This window comes from Ursus americanus, chromosome 23, assembly GCF_024610735.1.
Source record: "Ursus americanus isolate L20-20 chromosome 23, mUrsAme1.1.p, whole genome shotgun sequence".
Lineage (NCBI taxonomy): Eukaryota > Metazoa > Chordata > Mammalia > Carnivora > Ursidae > Ursus > Ursus americanus.
The window spans coordinates 12845883-12869418 of NC_142149.1; the positions used below are offsets into that span (position 1 = coordinate 12845883).

The following is a 23536-nucleotide window of genomic DNA, read 5'->3' on the forward strand; positions in this document are numbered from 1 at the left end:
TCTTAAATCAGCCACGGTGGTGAGTGCCGGACACACCCCTCCCTTTATTGAGAGCCTCCATTCTAAGTGCCTTAATAGGTATCAATTCACTAGTCCCCAACCCCCCCCCCCCATGAGGACACGTGACTCTAATCCCATTCTACAGGCGAGGAAGCCATTCGAGTAGGTCTTTATGGGACTCATTCAATGAAATCCTCAGCCCACCAGAGTGGGTATCCCTCCAGCCAGGAACCGAATCTGAAACTTGGATTCATTGAGCCACAGAAGGGATGGATGGCTAGAAAAGGGGGATGGAGGAAATGGAGCTCTTGTCCTACCCAGGTCCCTGCGGCGGGGGGGGGGGGAACTCAGCAAATGGGCAGAGGTGGGGAGCCGCCAAGAGGGAGTGGTGACGCCGTGACTTAGAGGAGAGTCAGAGCCCACCCATTTGCCCCCCACCCCGGCACCTCTGCTGGGCCCCTTGCTGACGCAGGCACGAGGTCCCCTCCCAGCTGCTCAGTCTGGCCCTTCTTCTCTTCAGGCTGCACTGAAGCTAGGACCTCAGCCTCCACACTTCTCACACGGGGAGGCCATTGTCATGTTCTCAGTTCTGCCCCAGCAGGTGGTGGCTCAACATGGGGGAGCCTGCCTGCAAAGAGGGAGAGGAAGGGGCAATGATCTCTTTCTCTTCCCCCTCAGAACATTGTCTTCAATGGGAGTTGCTTGTTTTTAACCCGAAGGCCCTGCACAAGTTCCTGTGGGATGTAATTGCGAGGCAGCCCTCCTCCCCTTTTTTACACTGATTCGGGGGCTGGTTCTTCCCTTGGCTCCAGATGAATGCTGAGGCACCCTGTGTGGCTCTTCTGGTCTCTCAGGAATGCACAGTTCCCCAGCCAGTAACTGGACTGTCCAGTCCCAAATGACAGCCAAACCTTCCCACTTTAGGCAAAATGACAACAACTGACCACCCTCTGCTCAGCTGTGTTGTGGTGGGAAGCCTTTCAAAGCCCTGCAGCGGGGTACAGCTGGCTTCTTTTCTTCTTTGCTGCACCCCTCCCTCATGCTGCAGGCTTGGAGGGGGGATAGGAAGAGGAGGCAGGAGGGGTAGAATTCTTACCTGACAGGTATAGTCATGACATGGCATAGACTCTCTGGGTTTGGGAGTGTTCAAGGCTGGGTCTTTTTACCACTGTCCTTTCCTTGGGTTCTTCAGAGAGACACACACACCCTACCACCCCCAGTGCCTTCTAATTTGTACTTCCCTTCATGTGGGTTTTGTATGCTTTCATGGTTCCTTCCTCAGACTCTTGGGAATCCAGTGGTTCCCCCCTGCCACCAGCTTCTCCCTGCTGAAGCTCCTTCCCCCTTCCTGGCAGCCATCTTGGATGGCCGCCATCTTGGGTGGGACCCTAGTCACTTCCATGCTAGTGCTGTGCTCCCAGGCTTGGCCCACTGGTCTATGGAAATGCTTCTACATCCCTTGCCCCAACAAACTTGGGCAGTACAAACCAACAACAGCAGTGGTGAACTCTCCTTCCCTCCTACCACCACAGCAAGTAGCCAACATCTCTCTCCTTTTAGATTTTCTAGGTCAGAGTCACACACCAGTCCACTGGACTCCCAGCATATGTTGAATCCTTTCACTAAACTTCAGGTTTAGGGCAGGGATTTCCCATCCTCCTGCCCTCTGTGGGATAAGGTGTGTTTAACAATGAGGGGCACTTCTGTAACCCTTTCACACATTCTTCTTCACAAATCTCTCACTATCTTCAGTTCAGTTAACGGTTTCACCATCAGTGTGGGTGAGATCTTGAAGAGTCATGAATTTACCCAAGAGTATCATACCATACACAATTTCCTGGATTTTTTGCATTTATCATTTAATAATTAATCTTGGAGAGCTCTCCATATGGAACACACAGAGCTTTCTCATCCTTAATAGCTACCGAGCTTTCATTCTATTATATGGCTGAATCCTGGTTTATTTAACCAGCTCCCCCATTGGTCATTTAAGTTGCTTGCTGTTCATGTGGAGCTGCAGAGATATCCTTCCACATACATCTTTGTATAGTGTTGTGAATATATCTGTACATTCCAGGCAGAATTAGTAAGTCATGCAGTAATTGCATTTTTAATTTTCATAGGTGTCCTCGAATAGATCTGCATATTCACTTTCAACAAGTATATATGAGAGTGCCTGTGTCTCACAGCCTTGCTAGCCCTGGTCGTTCATTCGTTCGTTTGTTCATTCATTCATTCATTCATTCTCCCTTTCTCTTTGTCTCTGTCTTGGTGGGGGTTTGCCAGTTATGCTAGGGCATTTTTTTTTTTTTTAGAGGCTTGGGCTTGTTTTCTTTTCATTCATTTCTGCTGTCTTACTGTTTTCTTCCTCCTATTTGGAGAGGGGATTTATTTGCATTTTTTCCTATCTTGAGATAGATAATTAAATAATTTACTTTCAGTTATTCTCTTTTTCTAATACATGCTCTTTAGGCTATAATTTTCCTTCTAGCCTAACTTTGCTTTACACAAGTTTTGATAAGTCATGTTTTCATCATCATTCAGTTCAACAAAGAGAAAATCTTAAAATTAGAGTGAGAAAAAAGACACATTAGCTTCAGAGTAATTCTACATACATTTTAAACCCACAAGATAGTATTATTTTTCCTTTTTACACTCACTATTTTATTTAGATTTACCCACATAATTTTCATTTTTTCTTCTTTCTTTTATTTCTGTGCTTCAGTACAAGATCATTCTGCCTGAAGAATCTCTTGAGTATTTTTTAAAAGACTTATTTATTTATTTGAGAGAGAGAGAGAACGCATGAGCAGACGGAGGGGGAGAGGGAGAGGGGAGGCAGACTCCCCACTGAGCAGCCAGACATGGGGCTCAATCCCAGGACCCTGCGATCACAATCTGAGCAAAAACCAAGAGTCAGACACTTAACCAACTGAGCCACCCAGGTGCCCCAAGTATTTATTTTGATGCAACTTTGCTGATGACAGGTTTCCTTGGTTTTCACTTTTCTGAAAATATTTTTTTTTAATTTTGTCTTCAATGTTAAAGGATATTTTTGCTGGGTATGAAATTCTAGGTTGATGATTGCTTTCTTAAAGCACTTTTAAAAGTGTCATCATGTTATATCGTGACTTTCATCATTCCTTTTTCCGATGTCTCTTTTGTTTTGTCATAGTTTTGCCTCTTGATGTGTCTTATAATTTTTGATTGAATGCTACACATTTTAGTGGAAAATTCTGGAAGTTCTTAATGGTGTTATCTTCCCCCAAATAGGATTTACTTTTTTTTTTTTTTTTTGGCAGTCTGTTAGATCAGAGAATATTGCCTGCATCCAGTCATGAATTGAGCTGATTTGAAATAGGTTTCAATCTTGTGGAAGCTGATCTCTTGTTCACCATCTTGTGGAAGCTGATCTCTTGTTCACCTGCAGCGTAAGCCTTCCCAGGTCCTCTGTTTGAAAGATTGGGCTACTTATCAGACCTGCCTTTCTTGATGAGGCCTGAACACTGATTACCAACTTTGTATCATCATGAGTCTGCTCTAAGATCCTCATAGCCTTTTTCCCAGCTTCTGAGACCCACACTCTGTATGAACTGACACGTGCTTCAAGTGGAAAAGTTGCACAACATGTTGGGCTTATGTCAAATGCATTTCCTTTATCTTCAGGTCTTGACCTCTACAATCTTGGTTTCTTTGATTCCTCTACAATGTGTTCAAAGAGATATGTTTCATTTTATAAAGCTGTTCTAGTTATTTTTACAGGACGGTTGGTCTAATACAAGCTAGTTGATCATAACAAGAAATGGAAGTCTAAAATATCTTTTTAGTTTCATTTAATGATTTGTTTTAGTTTATTTTTTCATCAACATCAAACTGTTTTAATTGTTATAGCTACATAGTAAGCATAGATATCTGGTAGGTCCCACTCATCTATCTTTATTTTTAAAAGCATTTTTCAGGGGTGCTTGGATGGCTCAGTCAGCTAAGCATCCGACTCTTGATTTTGCCTCAGGTCATGACCTCAGGGTTTTGAGATCAAGCCCTGCATCAGGCTCTGCACTGGGCATGGAGCCTCCGCAGTGGGCATGGAGCCTTTTAAGATTTCTCTCTCTCTCTCTCTTCCACTCTCTCTCTCCCTAGTCCCTCCCTCCCTCTCTCCTTCTCTAAACAAAACAAAACGAAAGAACAAAACCAAAAACAAAAAACCTTAAAAGGATTTCTCAGGTGCTTCTCAAATGTTGCTTTTTATTATTCTAATCCCAGACTCATATATCATTTTTCTAAAGAGAACTGCTTGCATTGAATTCATAGATTAATTTAGAGAGAGTTGACATTTTTATGACATTGCCTCCCTACCTAAAAACATGATATTTTATTTATGAGTCTTATTTTATGCTTATTGATAATTTGAAGGTTTTCTTTATATAGCACTAACACATACCTTGTTAAGTTTATTTCCCTATATTTACCATTTTGTTGCTACATAGACAGCATTATTTTTTCCAACGGTATTATAGCTATTGGTTTTTATATGTTATTTATGTGTCTACCAGTTTATTTCAATAATTGTACTATTTCTTTTTTTTTATTATGATATGTTAGTCACCATACAGTACATCATTAGTTTTTGCTGTAGTGTTCCATGATTCCAACAATTGTATTATTTCTAATGGTTTTTTCAGCTGATCTTGATGGCGGCATCGATGTGCCTACCATCTTCCACTGGTGATGATAACAGTGCACCTCAAAAAGTCTCAAATCTCTGATATGGGACATTTTGCTTTATATAGGAGCCTCTAACATTTCCTGGGGCATCACCAATAGTAGAGAAGACGTCGTCTTGAAAATCATTTTGATGCAGTAAGGATATCAATCGGGGCTGAGTAGAGCCCAGGTTCCAAATCTTCCTTTATTCTTGGCAGAAATAGGGGAGGAATTCTTAACCAGGGGCAGTTTGGAATTCTCTGTGTCCATATAGGGGGACCTTTGTCATACTTCAGGTAACACGCATAAAAATACCATTGCGACCTTTCAAAGAAAGCCTGACAATACTTCTAAGAGTATAAAATGTTTCATATCCTTTAACCCAGAAATTCCACTTGCAGGAATACATCCTGAGAAAATACTTGCAGATGGCCACAGGTACTTAGCTATAAGGATGTTTGCGTATCGTTCGCAGTAAGGAAATGTTTGAAACAACCTAGTTGTTCCACAGTAGGGAAATGGTTGTGTCAGTGTTGGTATATCCAAACCAGACGCTCTATATTCTGCAGCTACAAAAAATAGTGCAGAAATTATTGATGATATTAGGTAAAATGAAATCAGGCTCTCCTCTGGTACGTGCAGTACGCTCACATTTGTAATGCGTAGAAACAGTATAATTTACGTAGAATAATTCTGCAAAGAAAATACTATTGGCGACACAATTGCTGTCATCCTAGCTTGGTTAGTACTGCCTGGTTAAACCCCCTCCCGCCTGACTCGGTGTCTGTGGCCATGACTTAGGAGAAACATTGTGGAGACTCCGTAGGGCATGTCATTGGACCTTCAGCAGAGTCTTGGTCAGCAGTCCCCCCAGCTGGACTTCTTTCTCTGGCAAAAGCAGCAGTGCTCGGTCCACGCCCATATTGCTTGTTGGGTTCCTATGGAAACTGGTCCATGAGTAACCTCGTGCTACTGGACGCTGACCTCTGTTGTGGGAGGTTTGGGCACACAGTGTCACAGACTTGTGCCAGAGCTCTGCGTCCTCGGCTCTACAGCCTGGACTCCTGGCAGACAGACCGACTCCGGCTTTTGCTCTTAGCCTCAGGGCCGGGAGTGCTTGGAAGGCAGAGAGCATATTCCTTGGGTCTTGCTTTTGTCCAAGGACAGCGAATTCTCGCCTGGCAATGTCCACTTCCTCCAGAGGACGCCTGCGTTGTGGCAGAAAGAGTTTGTTGGGGCCAGCGTGGAAAACAGACCACGCGTCAGCCCCCGGCCGGCTGCTTCGTGGTCACTTGGAAGGAGAGATGGGTCCCAAACTGGGGGAGCAGGAGAGTGATGGCGCCTAGAGGTCCCAAGTCTTCAGGTGATACACTTCTTCTGATGCTGAGCCTCTAATGGGCTTAACACTTAGGTATTCAATACACGTTCGCTGATGTTGTATTATTATCTATATCTACGGAAACACCACTGTGCCCACCGGGAAGACACCTTTCACATGAGCTTGCGGAGCCTTCTAGCTCCTCGCACGTAAAGAACCTAAAATCTCTCCAATCCAAATGCCTTAGATGATAGGGAGGTAAGAGAGGTCGGCATTTGGCAGAGAGAGAAATGAAGGCGATTCTGCAAGGCAGCAATTGCCATGAAAAATGGGAAATTAGAGAACTGGATGGAGATGAGAAAGTCTGGGGCATTTTGCTCCTTGAAGGGACGACGTCCCCTATTAATTCTGCCTTGTTGTTCACTGCTCTGTGGGCATCAAGCGGTGGTACTTTCTGACCGTAGCATTGTACGGAGAGGGCCCGAGGTGGCCCAGCCTTATTCGATTACACTTGTATAAATCCTCACAACAATCCTTATGAAGCTTTCCCTGTTTTACAGATGAAGATACCGAGGTTCAGAGTGGTCATGCGACTTGCCCAGGATGTGACATGGGAGAACTGGCATTCCAGCTCACACTTACCTGATCCCAAAGCCCATGTGCCACTCACTCCCCAACATAGCTGTAAATTCTAGGATTAAACGATGACCCTCAGGCCACCTGGGATCTATGTCATACTTAGGCAGGGAGAAGAAGGTGCTAATTAAATGAGTAAGAGTTATTTTGGTAACTTCTGCTGTAGAACAAATTAGCTCAGAACCCAATGGCATAAAACAGCTACCAGGGGCACGTGGGTGGCTCAGCTGGTTAAGCATCCGGCTCTTGATCTCAGCTCGGATCTTGGTCTCAGGGTCGTGAGTTCAGTCCCCTGAAAAATAAAATGAACAAACTAAAAAACAACTACCATATTTTGCTCCTGATTTTGTGGGTCAGGAATTTGGGAAGTGCTCAGCTGGGCTGTTCTTGTTTGGAGTTTGTCCAGTGGATGCAGTCAGACCATTGGCTGGGGCTGCCATGACCGGAAAGTTCCACCGGGCTGGGTGTGTCCCGGCTGGCCCAATCCCGTGGCTGGGAGCTCAGCTGGGCTGTCAGTCAGAACTCCTATTTATGGTCTCCAAGGCGGTGGTTCTCACCCAGGGGTGATTTTGCCACCCAGGGGCATTTGTGTCTATTACAACAGGGGTGCTCACCATCTTGTGGGGCACGTCACAGCTCCCCGCAACAAGCATGTGTCCAGCCCAAAACGCCAATAGGGCCAAGGTTGAGAAATCCTGTCCAAAGCCTGTTGATCTCAGGCGAGTCAGACTTCTTGCCTGGGGACTGGCTTCCCCCTGCAGGGGCTCCCCAGAGAACCAGGCGGAAACTGCATCTCCTCCTGGGACCCAGCCTCAGAAGTCACATGACGTCACTTCCCTAGACTCTGTTGGTCAAAGTCATTACAAACCTGCCTAGACTCAAGGAGGGGTGAGCTGTGTGGATCCCACCTCTCAACGGGAGGAGTGTCAGAGAATTTGTGGTCACTTTTTAACCACCATAGAATGTGATGGGGATCAGCACGAGGGGAAGCAGGCAGGGCACAGGGCCACTGGGGGCTGTCCTCTGGTCACCAGCTCATTCTTGCTGGGTGTTGGCCAAGCTGACACTGAGTCACTTAGACCAGCTCACAGGAGCAGCTGCTATAACGCTCGGAAGCCCTGTCAAGAACCCCCACACTCCAAACCCTTCATCATGTGCTAGGGTTTTCTCTGGGTTAGTGGGAAACTGAGATCAGGATATCTGCGTTGGACTGTCCTTCCACTTCTTTTCTCCTCCCCAGTGAAACCCTGCCCACCGTGCCACACACACTCCCAGTTCCCCAGCTGGGCTCTCACTCGTGCCCGGAAGCTTACCTGTCTCTGAGCACCTAAGCACTTCATTATTGGCTTGGGCAGAGAAATCTGCCATTAGTGATTTAATCTCCGCAAGACATTTCTCCCTAATTGCTAATCACAGATGATAATTAGCCACTGTTAATTCCTGATCGTTAACAAGCTGATTCTTAGAGGTAATGGCAACAGGGCAATCATCTTAAAAGGCTCGAAGCTGGGGGCGCCTGGGTGGCTCGGTCGTTGGGCGTCTGCCTTCGGCTCAGGGCATGATCCTACCCTGCCCTGCTGGGAAGCCTGCTTCTTCCTCTCCCACTCCCCCTGCTTGTGTTCCCTCTCTCGCTGGCTGTGTCTCTCTCTGTCACATAAATAAGTTAAACCTTTAAAAATAATAAATAAAAGGCTCGAAGCTGCCATGCTTCCGGGCCCCAAGCTCCAAGAGATGACACTGCATTTTGGCATCTCTAGCCCAGAAATCAACTGGGGCCCTTCCGTTTTTGTTTACAAGGGCAGCTATTGGACAGTTGATGACTCTATTCTTTCGTTTTCTTCTCTGGATATACGGTGGGGTTTTTTAGAAGCTTTGTCGATCACAGAACAGTATAAAGAAAATGAAATACACATAACCTTATGACCTGGAAGTTTCCACCATCACCGTTTTGGTTTATGTCTTCCCAGTCTATGAATTTTTTTCATAGTTGAGCTCCTGGCAAACATGGGGTTTTACCTCCAGCTTTATTCACTTACTATTCCAGCGTAAACGTCTTGTCTGGTGGTAGCAACTTATTTAAAAAAGGTCTGCCTCCCCTATGAGAAGAATCAACTGGATGTTATAGCCGAGGGAGAGGATTCGTGAGAAGGAGAAGCAACCGTGGGGAAGCAGAGACCTGATTGTGTGGGAACTGGGAATTCATTCCCGGCCAGAGCGTCTTCAGGGAACTGCTGTCCCTGCCCCCCTCCCAAGACACTGGCTGGAAGAATTTGTGCGCACGCGCACGGTCACGCGGGAGAACGGCTGGGAACTAAGATGTTAACGGTGCTGTTGCTTTCTGAGTGGGCAAGTGCATGAATTTTCCTCCTCTGCCTTATGATTTCCCGTATAGCACAGAGGAAAGAGCACTGGATCAGCATTCAGAAGATTTCCAGTCCACGTTCTTGTCCCTCCACGGAACTGGGCGTGCAATCTCAGGTAAGTCTCTCCTCTGGACCCTGGTTTTCTTAAATGTGCTTTGAGGGAAGCGTTAGTCTTCCCGCCCTGAAAGGTGGTTTTGGGAATCGGAAATACGGGGTTAGAGTTCGCCTCTCAGTATGAGAGTATATGCCGGCCGACTCCCCCAAGGTAAACCCAGTAGGGTCAGGAGACAGATGTTATGTAACACTTGGCTATTTCCAAAGACAGTCTTCGAAATACGGTGTCGCATGCATTTCTAGATTCCCCAGTGACCCGCTCTGGGTGTGCCTCTTCACTCCAAGTTTCTTGAACCTGTTTATTCCTTCAGCAGGGACAGGATGCAGCCAGAGCTTGGACTTGGGAATTAGACCTAACTTTACATCATTCACCGGCCACAGGTGTCTCCCACCTGTAGGCTACGTAACATGTCTGAGCCTCAGTTTCCCCATCCATGAAATGGGGGCATATGCCACCTACTACTTACGGGGTTGTCGTGAGGTCCCGATGAGGTGCTGTGCACCAAGGGCTTTTCAGTACCCAGCCCATGATATTTATCTGTACCTAAATACGATTTCATAACAGAAGCACAAATACAACCGTGTAGTGAGTAAGAGGACCATTTCTCGCTCTGTGCGGCATTCCCGGATTTGTTATGCGCTCTGAAAGAGGACTTTTCCCTTTGCCCAAGCTCGCCCCAGGCTTCATGGTCTGCTCCTGCGGGTGTGGCTGGCGGGTCGTCTTCAGCCTCTTCCTTCCTCTCCTGCGTGTGTGGCCTCAGATCCGATCTCCTCTCCACCTTCACCTTCCCAGATCTCTCACATCTGAATCTTTTTTTGTCTCTCTGCCAAGCTTACTATTAAAATTGGCCTTTCAGCCCCAGTGAGGTGCTAACTGTTTCAGAAGCCCCGACCTGTGCCCCTGCAAGGACGGGGGAGGGCTGGTTACCCCCACTGCCGGTGTGATGCTAATTCCTCACAAAGCACTGCATCCTCACTGTGTTTAATCCCCCAGCAATGTCATGGAGTGGCCCGGTGAGAACTTAGTATTCTTCATGGGGGGGGGGCAGCATCGTTCCCAAAAGTGGGTGCCACAGAAACAGATGCCATTTTGTGGACACAGAAGTTTGGAAAACACCGCAATGAACGAAACTGCACACGCTTTTCAGGCCTGTAAAGTATTCGTGTGCAACGTGATTCTTCAAGACCTGGATGGAGTGCTTCCCACGCTTTTTTCCCACCAGAGTCCTTTTTACTAGAATAGTGCTCCATGGAACCCACTTTGGGAAGACACTCATAGAGGTGGCACAGGAAAGGTCTCGGGAAGGAGGCAGGGTGAAGTTCAAAGACAGGCACCACTATTTGCTAGCTGAGCGATCTCAGGCAAGTTTCTTAACCTCTCTGATCCTCAGTTTGCTCACCTACAAAATGGGGACGGTAACAGGCCTGTAAGGATTACAATAGAGAGTCAAGTGCTTCGCAGAATGCCTAACAATGAAGAACATTCAATAGACTTTGGCTTTAATTGTTATTTTCTTCGAGAAAAAAAAAACGGCCCTCCGAAAGATTACTGTTTCAACATGACACGGCTAGTTAGTGACCGGACTGCGTGCGTCCAGGCATCCCCCCTCTCACTTCAAGGCTCTTCACAGCATATAGGGCTGTTCTCATTGGGGATCGAATCCTTTTGTTCTCCTCTCCTTCCCTTACCCCCCCCCCCAACCACCCGTGGGCTGCTAATTCCCTTCCCTCTGGCAGATTCGTGGTTTTGCAAACCTCAAAAGTGAGTGCAAACTGCCATGAAAGTCTTAGTGATTCCCTTGTCACTCCCCATCCCAGCAGTCCCTGCAGCCACTGCCCTGGGGCTCCTGCAGGCAGCCTGCCCCGCCACCCTCCCCTCCCCCTGGGGCCCCCGGCTTCTGCCTGTGCTGATGCCGCCCCGCCCTGGGGTCCCAGGCATGCTGCTGCTGTTCCGTCCTTTTCCAGCCCGTGAACTGTGCAAGCAAGAGCGCCTCTGCTCCCCCTGCCTCTTCCGTAGCCGCGAGCACAGGGCTCCCAGAGCAGGTGCCTTGCTAGGTGCGTGGAACCCAATCGGCAAGCCGTCCTGCTCCACCTCCCGCCCCACTGCGGGCAGAGCTACTTGGCTTGTTGGTGGGGCCGGCTGTTTGGGATTTTATTTTTCCCTCCTTTGTCAGAGCTGATTCAGGAAGGATGGTGCTCGGCCGCCTTGTGGACAGGAGGCCTTTGCTCCCAGGCTGTCACCCACACCTCCAGGAAACCAGCACGGGGCTCATTCCATAGCTGAGTCAAGTCTCCCACGGTCAGCTGATGGGGCAGGGCCCGTGCGATGGAACTAGGGTCAGTTCATCCCCCCTGTCGCAAAGAGCACCCATTCTTCTCCCCTTCTTCCTTCGCCCCACTCCTACAGCGAGCTCAGACTTTGCAGATGAATTAAGCCTCCTGAACTGAGTGTGGCTTCTGTCCCCTTTCGGCAGGCTCAGCCGGGATGTACCGTGTCTCAGCTGGGATAGGACGCTGTGCTCTAGGTAGGGTCCTGAGGTGACCCCACCTCCCCATCACAGGCACTGTGGCACTTGACTCTCCCCTGAGCATTAACATTTCAAAACATCTGCCTTTGTATGACTGCAAAAGGACCCATGAGGGATGCTGATGGCCTCAGGGCTTTGCAGGCATGACTTGCCCTGCCTGCCCCCCTTCTAGAAATGGCCCTGCCTGCCCCCTACAGCACCCTAGGTGACCCTCTTCTAGGTTTTCCTCACATCTTGGCCTTCCCCATCAGCCCTTACTACATTGTAGCGTGTTTGCTTGCTTGCTTGGCTCAGAGCCTCTGACTTCAGTAGATCCGCGACTCCCCTGGATCTTGTTAAAATGAAGATTCTGGTTTAGAAAGTTGGAAGGTCGTGGGATTCTGCCTTTCTGACAGGTTCTGGGGTGAGGCCGGTGCTGCTGGTCCGTGGATCACACTCAGAGGAGCGGAGATCGATCGTCCCCCACTTGGGCCGCACGTTAGCACCGCGGAGAGCACCTGCAGGATGTCACTGTACCCATAGGATCCCGCAGAGGGGCACCTGGGCATGAGGGATTTTTAGATGCTCCCCCGATGTTTCTATGGTGACCAGTGTCCAGAAGCCCTGAGCTGGGCTGTGGGCTCTGTAGAGGCTGGCCTCTGTCTGCCCTACTGCCCATCTTGCGCAGTGTGAGCCTGGGGCCTGGCTGTGAGGTCTCAGTAGTTGTGCTCATGGCTCACCTTGTGTAGACGTCCGGCTTCTGGCTGGTTCAGAGCTGGCTTCTGCCAGTACCACGTGCTGAACCGGCAAGGTCACATGGTTTTAAGAGGCCTGTTGGGTTTGGACTGTGGTGTGGCTTATTGACTTGGGCTGACCCAGAACTACAATTGATTAGAGTCCCTGAGGAAGACACCTTCCCAAGATGCCTTCTCTGCCCCTCTGCCTGTTCTTAGGGCCGCTGTTCCTTCCCCCCTGGGTCCTGCTGCTCTCTGCCAGGGTGCACTTGGACCTCGGAGCCCTTCTTAACACAGAGAAGTCCACCCCAGCACAATGCCTGCCTCCAGTTCTCCTCAAGCTCTCGGGGAGACCTCAAGCTGCATTTTGATTGTGTTGGGGGTGCCTTTGTTCTTTGAACAAGAACTCTCCGAGGGCAAGGAGAGTGCTGTGTTCGTCTTATCTTCCATGGACACAGGGCATTCTGCAGATGAATGGGTGAACGGTGTTATCCCGCAAGGGGGGCTCCCGGAGAGGAAAGGGGGACCCTTGTGGTAGCCCATCCAGAAAGCTGTGAATTCCTCATGGGGTGACGAAGCACCCGCATAGTGGCCGGGCGTCCAGGAGCTGGCCTGGGGGTCTTCCTTCATCCGGTGGGCCGGGTGGGGTTGATTTAGTTACGTCCCCCGGGGCCCCACACGTGGGCCTCCTCGGAGCTGCGGCTACTACAACCAGCCCACCCTCTCCCCCACCTCCAGAGCCCACTTCCTTGGCCGCAGGCTGCCCAGCGATCTCTGGGAGGATGAGTGGCTGCGGGAGGAAGGCCCTGACCCTGCTGAGCAGCGTCTTCGCTGTCTGTGGCCTGGGCCTCCTGGGCATCGCCGTCAGCACCGACTACTGGCTCTACCTGGAGGAGGGCGTGGTCCTGCCCCAGAACCAGAGCATGGAGATCAAGATGTCCCTGCACTCGGGCCTGTGGCGTGTCTGCTTCCTCGCAGGTAAGGGCACCCCAGATTGGGCCAGCCCTGCCCCAGACAGAGAAGCAACCCTTGCCCCCAGAAAACCTGCCCGAGAGGCCCCCTGTTGAGAAGAAATGGCCCCGAGGGAAGGGGGCAGTTCACCAGGGACAGTTCTCGTGGATTCTGGGTGGGGCTCCCCACAGCAACCAGGGTCCATTCCAAACTCAAGCCCTGAGTCACAGTGTCCATCAGGGCAGGTCCTGTCGTCCCCTGGGGCTTGTGTCCCCCCACCTGAGAGATGGATGTAGCCACGCCTTCCCCATCCTTCCCCCACACTCTGCCTCCCAGGCTGACTGAGGCTGGCCTCCCACGGGTCTGGAACTGCCCTTGCGTGCCGTAGCTCGTGGAGTGATCGTTCCCAGTGCCTCCCCACCACACTCTAAGGCAGGACTTCTTATTTCCACTTTACAAATAAACAAATGAAGATCCAGGGAGGCAAAGTACGTCTCCTTGACTCAACGTCCCAGGTCCACTCGTTTACAGAATGAGAAAGCCTTGGCAGTTGCCCTGTTCCAATTCCGTGAAACGGGAAAGAGAGAATCCAGGTGCAGGTCTTTCCAAATCTGCAGGATGGTGCAGGCTTTGATCCCACCTGTCTGGGCCTCCCTCCGGTTTGCGAGGACTTCTCTGGAATCCTTGAGTTGCTATTCCAAGCGCTTTGTTTTTATCCCTTTATCGTGGCCCAGAGCCAGCCTGTACAATAAGAACATCTCCATACCCTTCGAGACTGGTCGCAAGCCTGAGCTGGCCGGAATCCCCGCAGGGCGATTACTGAGCCTTTCCCGAAGGGCCCAGTCACCTACATGTACTGCTCAGAGGGGGCATGTGGTTCTCCCAGCTTTATAGTAGGACTTTGGAGAATGAGGGTGGTGATTGGCGCCCAGCAGTATTCAGCAGGGAGGACACCTGAACGCCTGGCCTCCTGGTGTCTCGTTGGTCTACTTCGGAAATGGCATCTGACACCGACCTCCCCTCCTACGGCCCTAAACTATGTGGCATCAGTCTCTACTTAAATCTGAAGCAGAATTTGAAGTCACTAGGATCTGGCTTCCAAAATGATCGACAAGGCTTTGGGGGTTCTGTTCCACGATACCCGCGCTGGGGAAGCTAAGCCAGCCATGCGCCATCATCTGCCCCAGGGCAACAAGATGGCCACCGGCTGTGTTACTCAACCTCCAGTGCAGGGGTCCATCTTCACAGTGGTGCTTCTCCAGGAAAGATGTGATGTCAGGAGGCACCCCCACCCCTACTGCGGGTCACTAGCCAGGGTTGGGATGCCTAGGTTTAGATCCAGCCCAGGTGTAAATACACAGTGGGCCGAAGACCCCAGAACATTTGGGGGTGCCATTTGAATGTATTAACTTCAAATCCAATGTTCGAGAATCACCTGCAAATGTAAATGATTCCTGTCTCCGCAGGTGAGGAGCGGGGACGCTGCTTCACCATAGAATATGTGATGCCCGTGAACAGCCAGCTGACCTCAGAGTCCACCGTCAATGTTCTCAGTAGGTGCCTCAGACTTTCTGACCGGGGTCCCTGGCTAGACAGAGCAGAGCGGGCAGAGGGAAGAGGCAGGGTGACCAGCTTGCTTCTCAAGGGTTAATGCCCTTCAGCTCAGCTGGTGGAGCTGTCCTCAGCTCCCCAGAGCGCGCTCCACAGATTTTCCTTCCAGTGGTGATCGCAGCTTGCTGGAGTCTCCGAGTGCTGTGGCCCAGGGAAGTGAGAGGGCATTCTGCCTCGTGTCTTAGTCCGTGTGGGCTGCTGTAGCAAAATACCCCAGACCAGGGAGTTCATGACCAACAGAAATGTATTTCTCTCTTGGCTGGAAGGCCAAGATCAAGGTGCCGGCAGGATCACGTTGTGGGGAGGGCCCTCTCCCTGCTCACAGATGACGCCCTCTTCTGTGTTCTCATGCAGAGGAAGGGGCGAGGGAGCTTCGTGGGGTCTCTTTTGTAAAGGCGTCGAGCTCACTCCTGAGGGCTCCACCCTACGCATCCAAACCATAGCACTCGGGGAACTGATGCAAACTCTTTGTCCCCAAGAAGATTGACCGCATGGCCTTTGCCTCACCGGGGTCGATTCTGACCCCCCGTGTGGGCTTGCAGTACAGTTTGGATACTAATCACCCCTAACGTAGCACAAAGGCACAGGCTAAGGCCTCAGTCCCCCAACCAGACTGCCCTCACTTCCCACACCAGCTGGGAGTTCCGGAGACCCCAAGGCCACCGGCATTTCTGACCAGCTGGCTACAGGTAAGGAGTTCCTGTGACCCTCTCAGGTTCAAACAATTCCTGGAACAAGACCTAGAACTCAGGAAAGCACTGTACTTACTATCACCGTTAAAGGGTTCAGATCAAGACCAGCCAGATGAAGAGGCGCACAGGGGAGAGCTGGGGGGGCATCGAATGTCGAGTCTCCGTGTCTTCTCCCCATGGACTCAGGACGCGTCGCCATCCCAACTCGTGGATGTGTTCACTAACCAGGAGACTCAACCACGCTTTGGTGCCGAGTTTTTATTGGGTTTCATTACAGAGGCGTGATGGAGTGAGCTGTCCACCATGTGACTGAACACAATCTCCAGACCCCCGCCCCTTCCCAGGGTCAGGCCTGGATCACGTGGCTCAAAACCCCAACCTTCTAATCACATGGGTGGTCTTTCCAGGCCTCCCGTCCTGAGTCAGCTGACTGGAAGCATCTCAGGTGTAGTCAAGAGCCCTCCATGAATATCAAAGACTCTCTTCTCACTTGGGAAGTTCCAGGGATGCAGAGGTTATCTCTCAGGAACCAAGGACAAAGACAAGATACATTTATTATGCAGGCCATTCCCCAAATAATTATAAGTTGAAGACAACAGAGGCCAGGAACTGTCTCCTGCTCGCCTCAGAGATAAATGCCTTTGCCCATGGAAAGGGTGCATGCCCCCAGGAGAGGAAGTGAGAGGACTGACCAAGGCCCTTCCATGGCTGCCATACTGGACGCCCAGGAGGGAGCAGTTCATGCTGGAAGAGAAGACAGAAGCATGTTGGCCCTTGAAGTCAGACCTCCCAGCCCTGCCTCAGGGACACAAGCCCTGCCAGTGCTGGGAGATCCTGCAGCCGCCCAAGGAGGGGGTAGAGCCCAGAGAGCTCATGCAGGCCAGGGGACTTTGGGGACCCGTTGGCAGACGCTGCCAGGAACACTCCACTTGGGAGGGGGGCAGTAGGTAAGGCCATGGGAGGCTGACAGTGTCCTCTTGTCCCCTCAATTAGAAATGATTCGCTCGGCCACGCCGTTCCCCCTGGTCAGCCTCTTCTTCATGTTCATTGGGTTTATCCTGAGCAACATTGGACACATCCGTCCGCACAGGACAATACTCGCCTTTGTCTCCGGCATCTTTTTCATTCTCTCAGGTAAGTTGTACTGTCTGCTTTCGCGCCCTCTCAGCTCTCAACATGTGACTCCTCCACGCTCTGCTCTGTCTGGGAAGTGTGGTCACAGCTGTGGGTCCAGCCCTGGCGCCGGAGCAGCGAGTCAGAGCCCCAGGCGGAACTGAGTCAGAGAGAGGGAGGCTCTGATGGCCTCGATTCCACCCAGGACCCCTGGAGAGGAGAGACCTGACAGGCTTTCCGGGGGTAGAGCTGGGATTTCAACCCGGGACTCTTTCCTCATCCCCAACCCCCCACCCCCCACTCTTCCACCAATAATGAGCATTCTTATTTTTGAAGGGGCTGTTTCTTCCTGATTTTGCATGAAAGGTAAATACAGTCTGCCTTTGGAATCGTGGCCCCTTCACTCTCAGCCCTCGGCTATCGTCAGGAGATTCCTAGTGTCCCCTTCACTTTCCAGTCACACCCATACCTCGCTCCCTTAAACATGGATCTGTCTTCCTGGAGGTTGTCTGTCTGCCATTCATTCATTCATTCATTCATTCATTCATTCATGATATCTACCAGGCCTTATTCTGGGTGCCGGTGTCACTGCCCACAAAAAGGTCAGCAGAGTGGGAGGTGTAAACAAGCAAATATGAACATAGCAGGACACGCAAGGACTGCTATGGGGGCCGAAGGCAGTGACTGAAACTCAGACCAGGGTTGGTCAGGGAAGACTACCAGAAGGGGAGCTGAAGGATGCGTAGGAATTAGGTAAAGGAGTGAGGTTGGGGGTGGGGATGGAAAGGGAGCCTGGAGGACAGAGAGAGGATGAAGCATTGGGGAGTTCGTTGCTCAGTGTGGCGGGAGTGTAAGGTGGGATGTGGCGGGAGGGGAGACGGGAAGGCATCTGAGGATACCTTACGGATTTTGGACATTGTGAGAAACCTCAGAAGGATTTTGAGCTGAGGGATGACAATATGACCATATTTGGGGATTTTAGAATGACCTCTGGGGAATGGAAGGATGGAAGCAAGACAGAGCAGAGAGAGCAGGCGAGGGACGATTGCAGTAGCACAGGAGAGGTGATGGTGGCCCATGCTGTAAGGATGTTAGGAGAGAAGAGAGATGAGAGGATTCAGGTGACATTGGGGGATAAACTCAACAGGGCAAGGACTAGGCTTTCAAGGGAAGAGGCAAGGATGGTGCCAAGTTCTTGCTTGGGCAGTGGGTGGATGACGCATCTATGGTTGATCTAGAGACCATAGGAGAAGCAGCAGATTTAGGCCAAGTTCATGAGTTTAGTGTGGGAAGTGCTGAGTTTGAGGTGTCCGTGTAGCATCTAGGGGGAGGTGTCCCAAAGGCTGCTAGAGGTCAGAGGCTCACGGTAGGGCCCTGGACCCAAAATAAAGATTAGGAGCTACCCGCTTAAGGAGTAGGAGAGGGAACCATGGGTAGGGATGAGGTTAGTCACGGGGAGTGTGCAGAGTGAGAAGGCAAGAGAATATGCGAAATAAAGATAGTCTCTTTCTCCCCTTAAGGGGACCTGTGCATTTTCACGAGGGACCTTTGCTTTTGGAGATAGTACTTCAGACAGAAGAGTGACCCCCAGGGCATGTATTTTCGGTGCCCCGGAGCCCTGGACTCATTGACAAGGGAGGGCTTAGGGAGGAGATGCTCAGATGGAAGACGGTAGGTGGATGGCTTGAATGATGGATGGATGGATGGATGGATGGATGGATGGATGGATGGATGGATGGATGGGAGGGGGAGGGGAAGGGAGGGGAGGGGAGTAAAAATAGCTCTTGGGCACCAGGTGTTCTGGTTGCCACCTGATTCCCAAGCCAGTTTAGTTCCTTTTCTCAACATTTTCTTATTAGTATAGCTCGCCCCTCCCTTCCTCCCTCCCTTCCTTCCTTTCTTACTTCCATCTTTCCTTCCTTCCTTCCTCCCTTCCTTCCTTCCTTCCTTCCTTCCTTCCTTCCTTCCTTCCTTCCTTCCTTCTTCCCTCTATTTCTTCCTTCTTCCCTCCCTCCCTTCCTTCCTTCTTACTTCTTTCTTTCCTTCTTTCTCCTTCCATCCTTTCTTCCCTTCATCTGTCCATCTTTTTTTCAACTGACCCAACCCTCTTCCATCTACCCTTCCATCCATCACTCCAACAAATATTTATTGAGCACCTGCAGCGTCCTTGGCCTGCCTTCTGCATAGTGATATTTCCACCTGGTCCGAGAGATGCAGACTCAGGGGTTAAACGTTTCCTTTATCTTTCTGTGAATTTCACAAGAGTCAAGGCCTCATGGTAGCTTCCAGGCACCTGAGCTTTTTCAGCAGTGGGCAACAGGGTCGGAAATCTCAGAATGAATGGGGCCATGCGATGTTGTTTTAATGATAACGATAGAGAAGCTTCCCTTGGGCCAGCCACGATTCCAGCATGAGTTAAGCAGCAAGGAAGGCTCGAATCACAGCTCTTTTCCTTTAACGTTCCTCCTTCAAGATGCCCTAGTTTAATCATGTGAGTGGAATTAAGCCTGAACAGCTCAAAACAGAGTAATTAATTATGTCCTGACTCAATGACAGTAACTGAGCTGGTGCCTGAGGCAGTCACTTGAACGGCTGAGCAGGAGTTGGGGCCCCACTGGCCTCTTGATATATCGCTTGCCAGAACCTGGACGAACTCGCTCTACCCCTCCCGCTCAGGATCTCAGTATGCCACGGCCCTGGCAGGGGCGCTGCGAAGACCATGGGCCGCTTAATCTCCACAAGCATGTTAGGGAGATAGGGACCGGAGGCCCTGGCTGCCTCCGCCAAGGGAGCCTGCCTTGGTCCTCAGTTTAGCAAAAGCCACTTGCTCGCTCAGTGGTTTGCACCCTTAGCTCACATTAAGACAGTGCCAGGGCGCCTGCCCAGGCCAAGTGACCCCGAATGTCTGGGGACGGGGCTCAGGCAAGTATGTCTGACAGGTGATCCTCATGGGTGGGCGGGGGGGGTGACAGCCACGGGGTTCCATGGCTCAGAAGGTGGCCGGACAGGGAGCTCTTTTCCCCGCAATGATCTGCTTTCTAGGAGGTAATGGTCTAAACGAGGGCTTTAGGAGAAGAGCTCCTGCTCTCCTTCGGGCCCAAAGTGAGAGCGCTGTTACCACAAGGCGGGTGGCTTTCTTCCCAAACCCCAAGGGGAGGTGGGTGCCCATCCGCAAACCCCCAGGGCCTCTTCACGGAGCACCCCCGCCTTGCCGCAGGCCTCTCTCTGGTCGTGGGCCTGGTTCTCTACATCTCCAGCATCAACGATGAGCTGCTCAACAGGACCAAGGACGCGGAGACCTATTTCAACTACAAGTACGGATGGTCCTTTGCCTTCGCTGCCATCTCTTTCCTTTTGACGGAGGTAAATCTCCTCCCCCAGCCCCCAGCCCCCCATCCCCGCAGGCTGTGTGGGGGCGGGGCATGCCCAGGCTGAGCGGGGAGCCGGGAGACCCTCGACAGGCACCCCGGCCCCAGCCACTCTGCTGCCCTTCGTCCTCCCCAGACTGTGTCACTCTCGCCCCTTCCCCGCCCGCTCCTCCAGGACCTCCCCGCTCTGTCCCCGCGTCCACTTCCCTCTGCTCCCGTGGCTCTGTGCAGACCCCAGCCCCAGCGGGGGAGCCGGGGCCCAGCAGTGAGCGCCCCTCTGCTCCCCCCCCTCACCCCCCGCAGAGCGCTGGGGTGATGTCCGTATACCTGTTCATGAAGCGGTACACCGCCGAGGACCTGTACCGGCCCCACCCCGGCTTCTACCGGCCGCGCCTGAGCAATTGCTCCGACTACTCTGGCCAGTTCCTACATCCGGACGCCTGGGTCCGGGGCCGCAGCCCCTCCGACATCTCCAGTGACGCCTCCCTGCAGATGAACAGCAATTACCCGGCCTTGCTCAAGTGCCCCGACTACGACCAGATGTCCTCTTCCCCCTGCTGAGCCTCGCCGCCTTCCTCCACCGACCGTGGACAGCCAGATAGCCCTTCCCGCGCTCCCCTGATGGCCTGCGAGCCCCAGCCCCTTGGCTGACAGGCCCAGGCTGCCCCCACGCTTCGTTGTTGTCCCGTGAGCCACGTTGTCTCCACAGCTTCCCCAGAGTAGCTGTAGCTGCCCCAGGGTGGGTGTCCGGAGCCTGGAGCCAGCGGGCACGCTGATTGGCTGAGAGCACGGGCGTAGCCCCGCCTCGTGAGTGCCAATCATTCCCGCAGCTCACCCCTCTCCCGGGAGAGGTGGCTGGCTGTTCAGCGGTGTATGTGTCCCTAGGCGCCCAACTTCACGGCCCCAGGCCCAGGCCCAGGCCCAGACCGGCTCTGAGAGGCCAAGTTCCTTACGCAGCCCCAGCTGGACTTGTGTGCCTACCGACCAGCCTGGCCCTCCTGTTCGTGATCTAGGCCATCAGGCCCAAAAGGTGACTGTCCTACGCAGGTCTGGAGGGTTCAGCGTTGCCAAGCAGTGCTCCTCGTGACATCCTTTATCGTTTTTGGGTACCCACACCAGTCCGCACTGCACACCTTTCTGTGCTCTGTCCCTCCCCCTCTTCCCCGCAGGCTGTGACTCTTGCCTCCTCTCCTCCCACCAGGACTCAGCTGCCCTGGCCTTGGTCCCTAAGGGGCGGAGAGTGGGTCTGAGCCCAATCTGACAGTCACAAGAGGTGTTAATGGCTGATGCTGTCTTAATATGTGCAGCCCCGGAACATATTTCACAGGGGTCTCTCATGCCTTAACCCAAGAAGTGGCTCTGACAAGGAGAATTTCAGACTTTGGCTGGTCCAAGGTAGTATTATCAGGCACTGTTTCAGGCCCTGGGGGTACTGTCCCTGCTCACGTGGGCAGTATTTCCAGTCCAAGGCCCTAAAATCTTATTGCATAGATACATGTCGATACCACCTGAGTAGAAAGCAGTTTTCAAAGAGGTTGCCTGGGATTTGGAGCTGGATTTGCTGACATTTGGTGCATTTTGAGTAGAAACAAGCCAGCCTTGGAATGATCCAGCTGCTCTCCTGAGGATGCCCATGAATATATGGGGGTTGTCATTTCATCCTAATACAGGGCAGTATCTGCTTCCTGGACTGGGGACATATGTAGGCAGCCAGATGCTTCCAGAAGATGAGGCGAGGTGATGCCCATTGTCCTAGTAGCGAACCAGAGCTGGGAGCTACCAAGCATCTTCCATGAAGTCCATGGGGGGGCAGAGGTGAGGGGATTGGTGGAAGGCCCCCTGCAGGTGGGACCCCGCAGTTCTCCAGACACCCTCTCAGTGTGTGCATCTCCGGTTTTGAGATCGTGGGTAGCAAAACAATGCCGGGCTCTCCATTGTGTGTTTTTGCCACGCCAGCTTTTCTCTCTTGCTCTCTTTAAGATAGTGTTCAGTTCCAGGTTCGCAGAGCCACTGTGGGCAACACATGGGCTCTGGAAGGCTGCACAGAAGACCACACATCCGTGTGCACGGACTTGGAAAGGACGGTCTCTTAGTCTTCTAGAGCTGCCATAACAAAATGCTCAAACAACAGACATTTCTTTTCTCACGGTTCCAGAGACCAGAAGTCAGAGTTAAGATGGCAGCAGATTCGCTCTCCTCCGAGACCTCTCCTTGGCTTGCAGATGGTGTCCATCTTCTCGACGTGTCCTCACACGGTCTTTTCTGTGCTTGTGTGCCCGCCCCTGGTGTCCCCATTCTCTCTCACCAGGACACCAGGCAGATTGGATGAGATCCCATCCTGAGAGCCTCATTCATCCCCTGTTTAAAGGCCCTGTCTCCATATATGGTCACATTCTGAGGTTCTGGAGGTGAGGCCTCAACACAGGACTTGGGGGTGGGGGGGAGGTGTGCACACAATTCAGCAGATACAAGCAGGTCACTTCACAGCTGCATTATTCCACTTCCTTCACAGCACAGTAGAGGGGAAGATTAAAGAGCCGATTGTGGTCCCAGTTCAGCCACCCTCTGAGCATGGATCCTTGGCCAACCCCATATGCTCTGACGGGCTTGGCCCAAAGTATCCCCAAGCCGCCCCCTCCCCCACACCCGCCCCCAACTCTAGTGATTCAGCCTTGTGTAGAAAGTTCCAGATTGCCTCAAATGTGACTTTTCAATCCTTGCCTTGAAACCGATAGGGACCGTAAACCCAACCCAACCTCCCAGGCCAGTGGCACCTTGAAATGACTGCCGTACTCAGGTTACTGTTTACAGAATAAGACGGAAACCACGTTCTCCTCCGCAGCAAGGGAATTGGTTCGGGTACGTGCAGACCAGTAGGCAGCTTCTCCAAACTGGCTGGTGGTTTAGATGTGCTCTTCTCCCGTTTGGGTCAATGTAATTACCCTCCTCAAATGCACTTTTCTGTCCCTTACGCTCCCTTTCTCTGTCACCGTGCCAGGCTTGTGTGTGTGCACATGGAAAAAATAGAACCCACTTCTAAACACGAGTTGATCGTTGCGTGTGACATCATTAGGACAAGCCTTTATTGGCCTGGTCGCTGGGCTGCTAAGTGAAGCACCTCGTGCTTGGGAAGGTGCAGTTTATGCTTATCTCAGGGACAGGTTCTGGGTCATTGTCTTCCCTCATGCGGGACGGCGGGACAGATCAATCCTTGCACAACTATTACAGCTCCCTTTCCGTCTATACATTAATCTCAGAACTGGGGGGCCTATTTGCAGCCTCTCTCCATAATCAAAGGTTTTAATCAAATATTAAAGCACAAAAACTCAGAAATTATAATTAAGGTCCTTTCCCAAGGCACTTGCTGATCCCTCGTTTCCTCAAGCACTTGAAGAAAACACATTGAGATGTTTTTCTCACCTTCA

At 51.5% G+C, this 23536-nt stretch overlaps 1 protein-coding gene across 1 annotated transcript in view; it reads left to right on the forward strand.

Moving 5' to 3' along the window:
• Positions 1–23157, forward strand: part of CACNG5 (calcium voltage-gated channel auxiliary subunit gamma 5) — a 41235-nt gene extending 18078 nt beyond the window's left edge. The window contains exons 2-7 of the mRNA XM_045814123.2: positions 9051–9136; positions 13115–13354; positions 14794–14880; positions 16624–16764; positions 19961–20106; positions 20415–23157. Coding sequence (XP_045670079.1) covers positions 13159–13354; positions 14794–14880; positions 16624–16764; positions 19961–20106; positions 20415–20672 — 828 coding nt within the window. The 5' untranslated portion in view covers positions 9051–9136; positions 13115–13158 and the 3' untranslated portion in view covers positions 20673–23157. The remainder of the gene's footprint in view (positions 1–9050; positions 9137–13114; positions 13355–14793; positions 14881–16623; positions 16765–19960; positions 20107–20414) is intronic.
• The last annotated feature ends 379 nt before the right edge of the window (positions 23158–23536 follow it).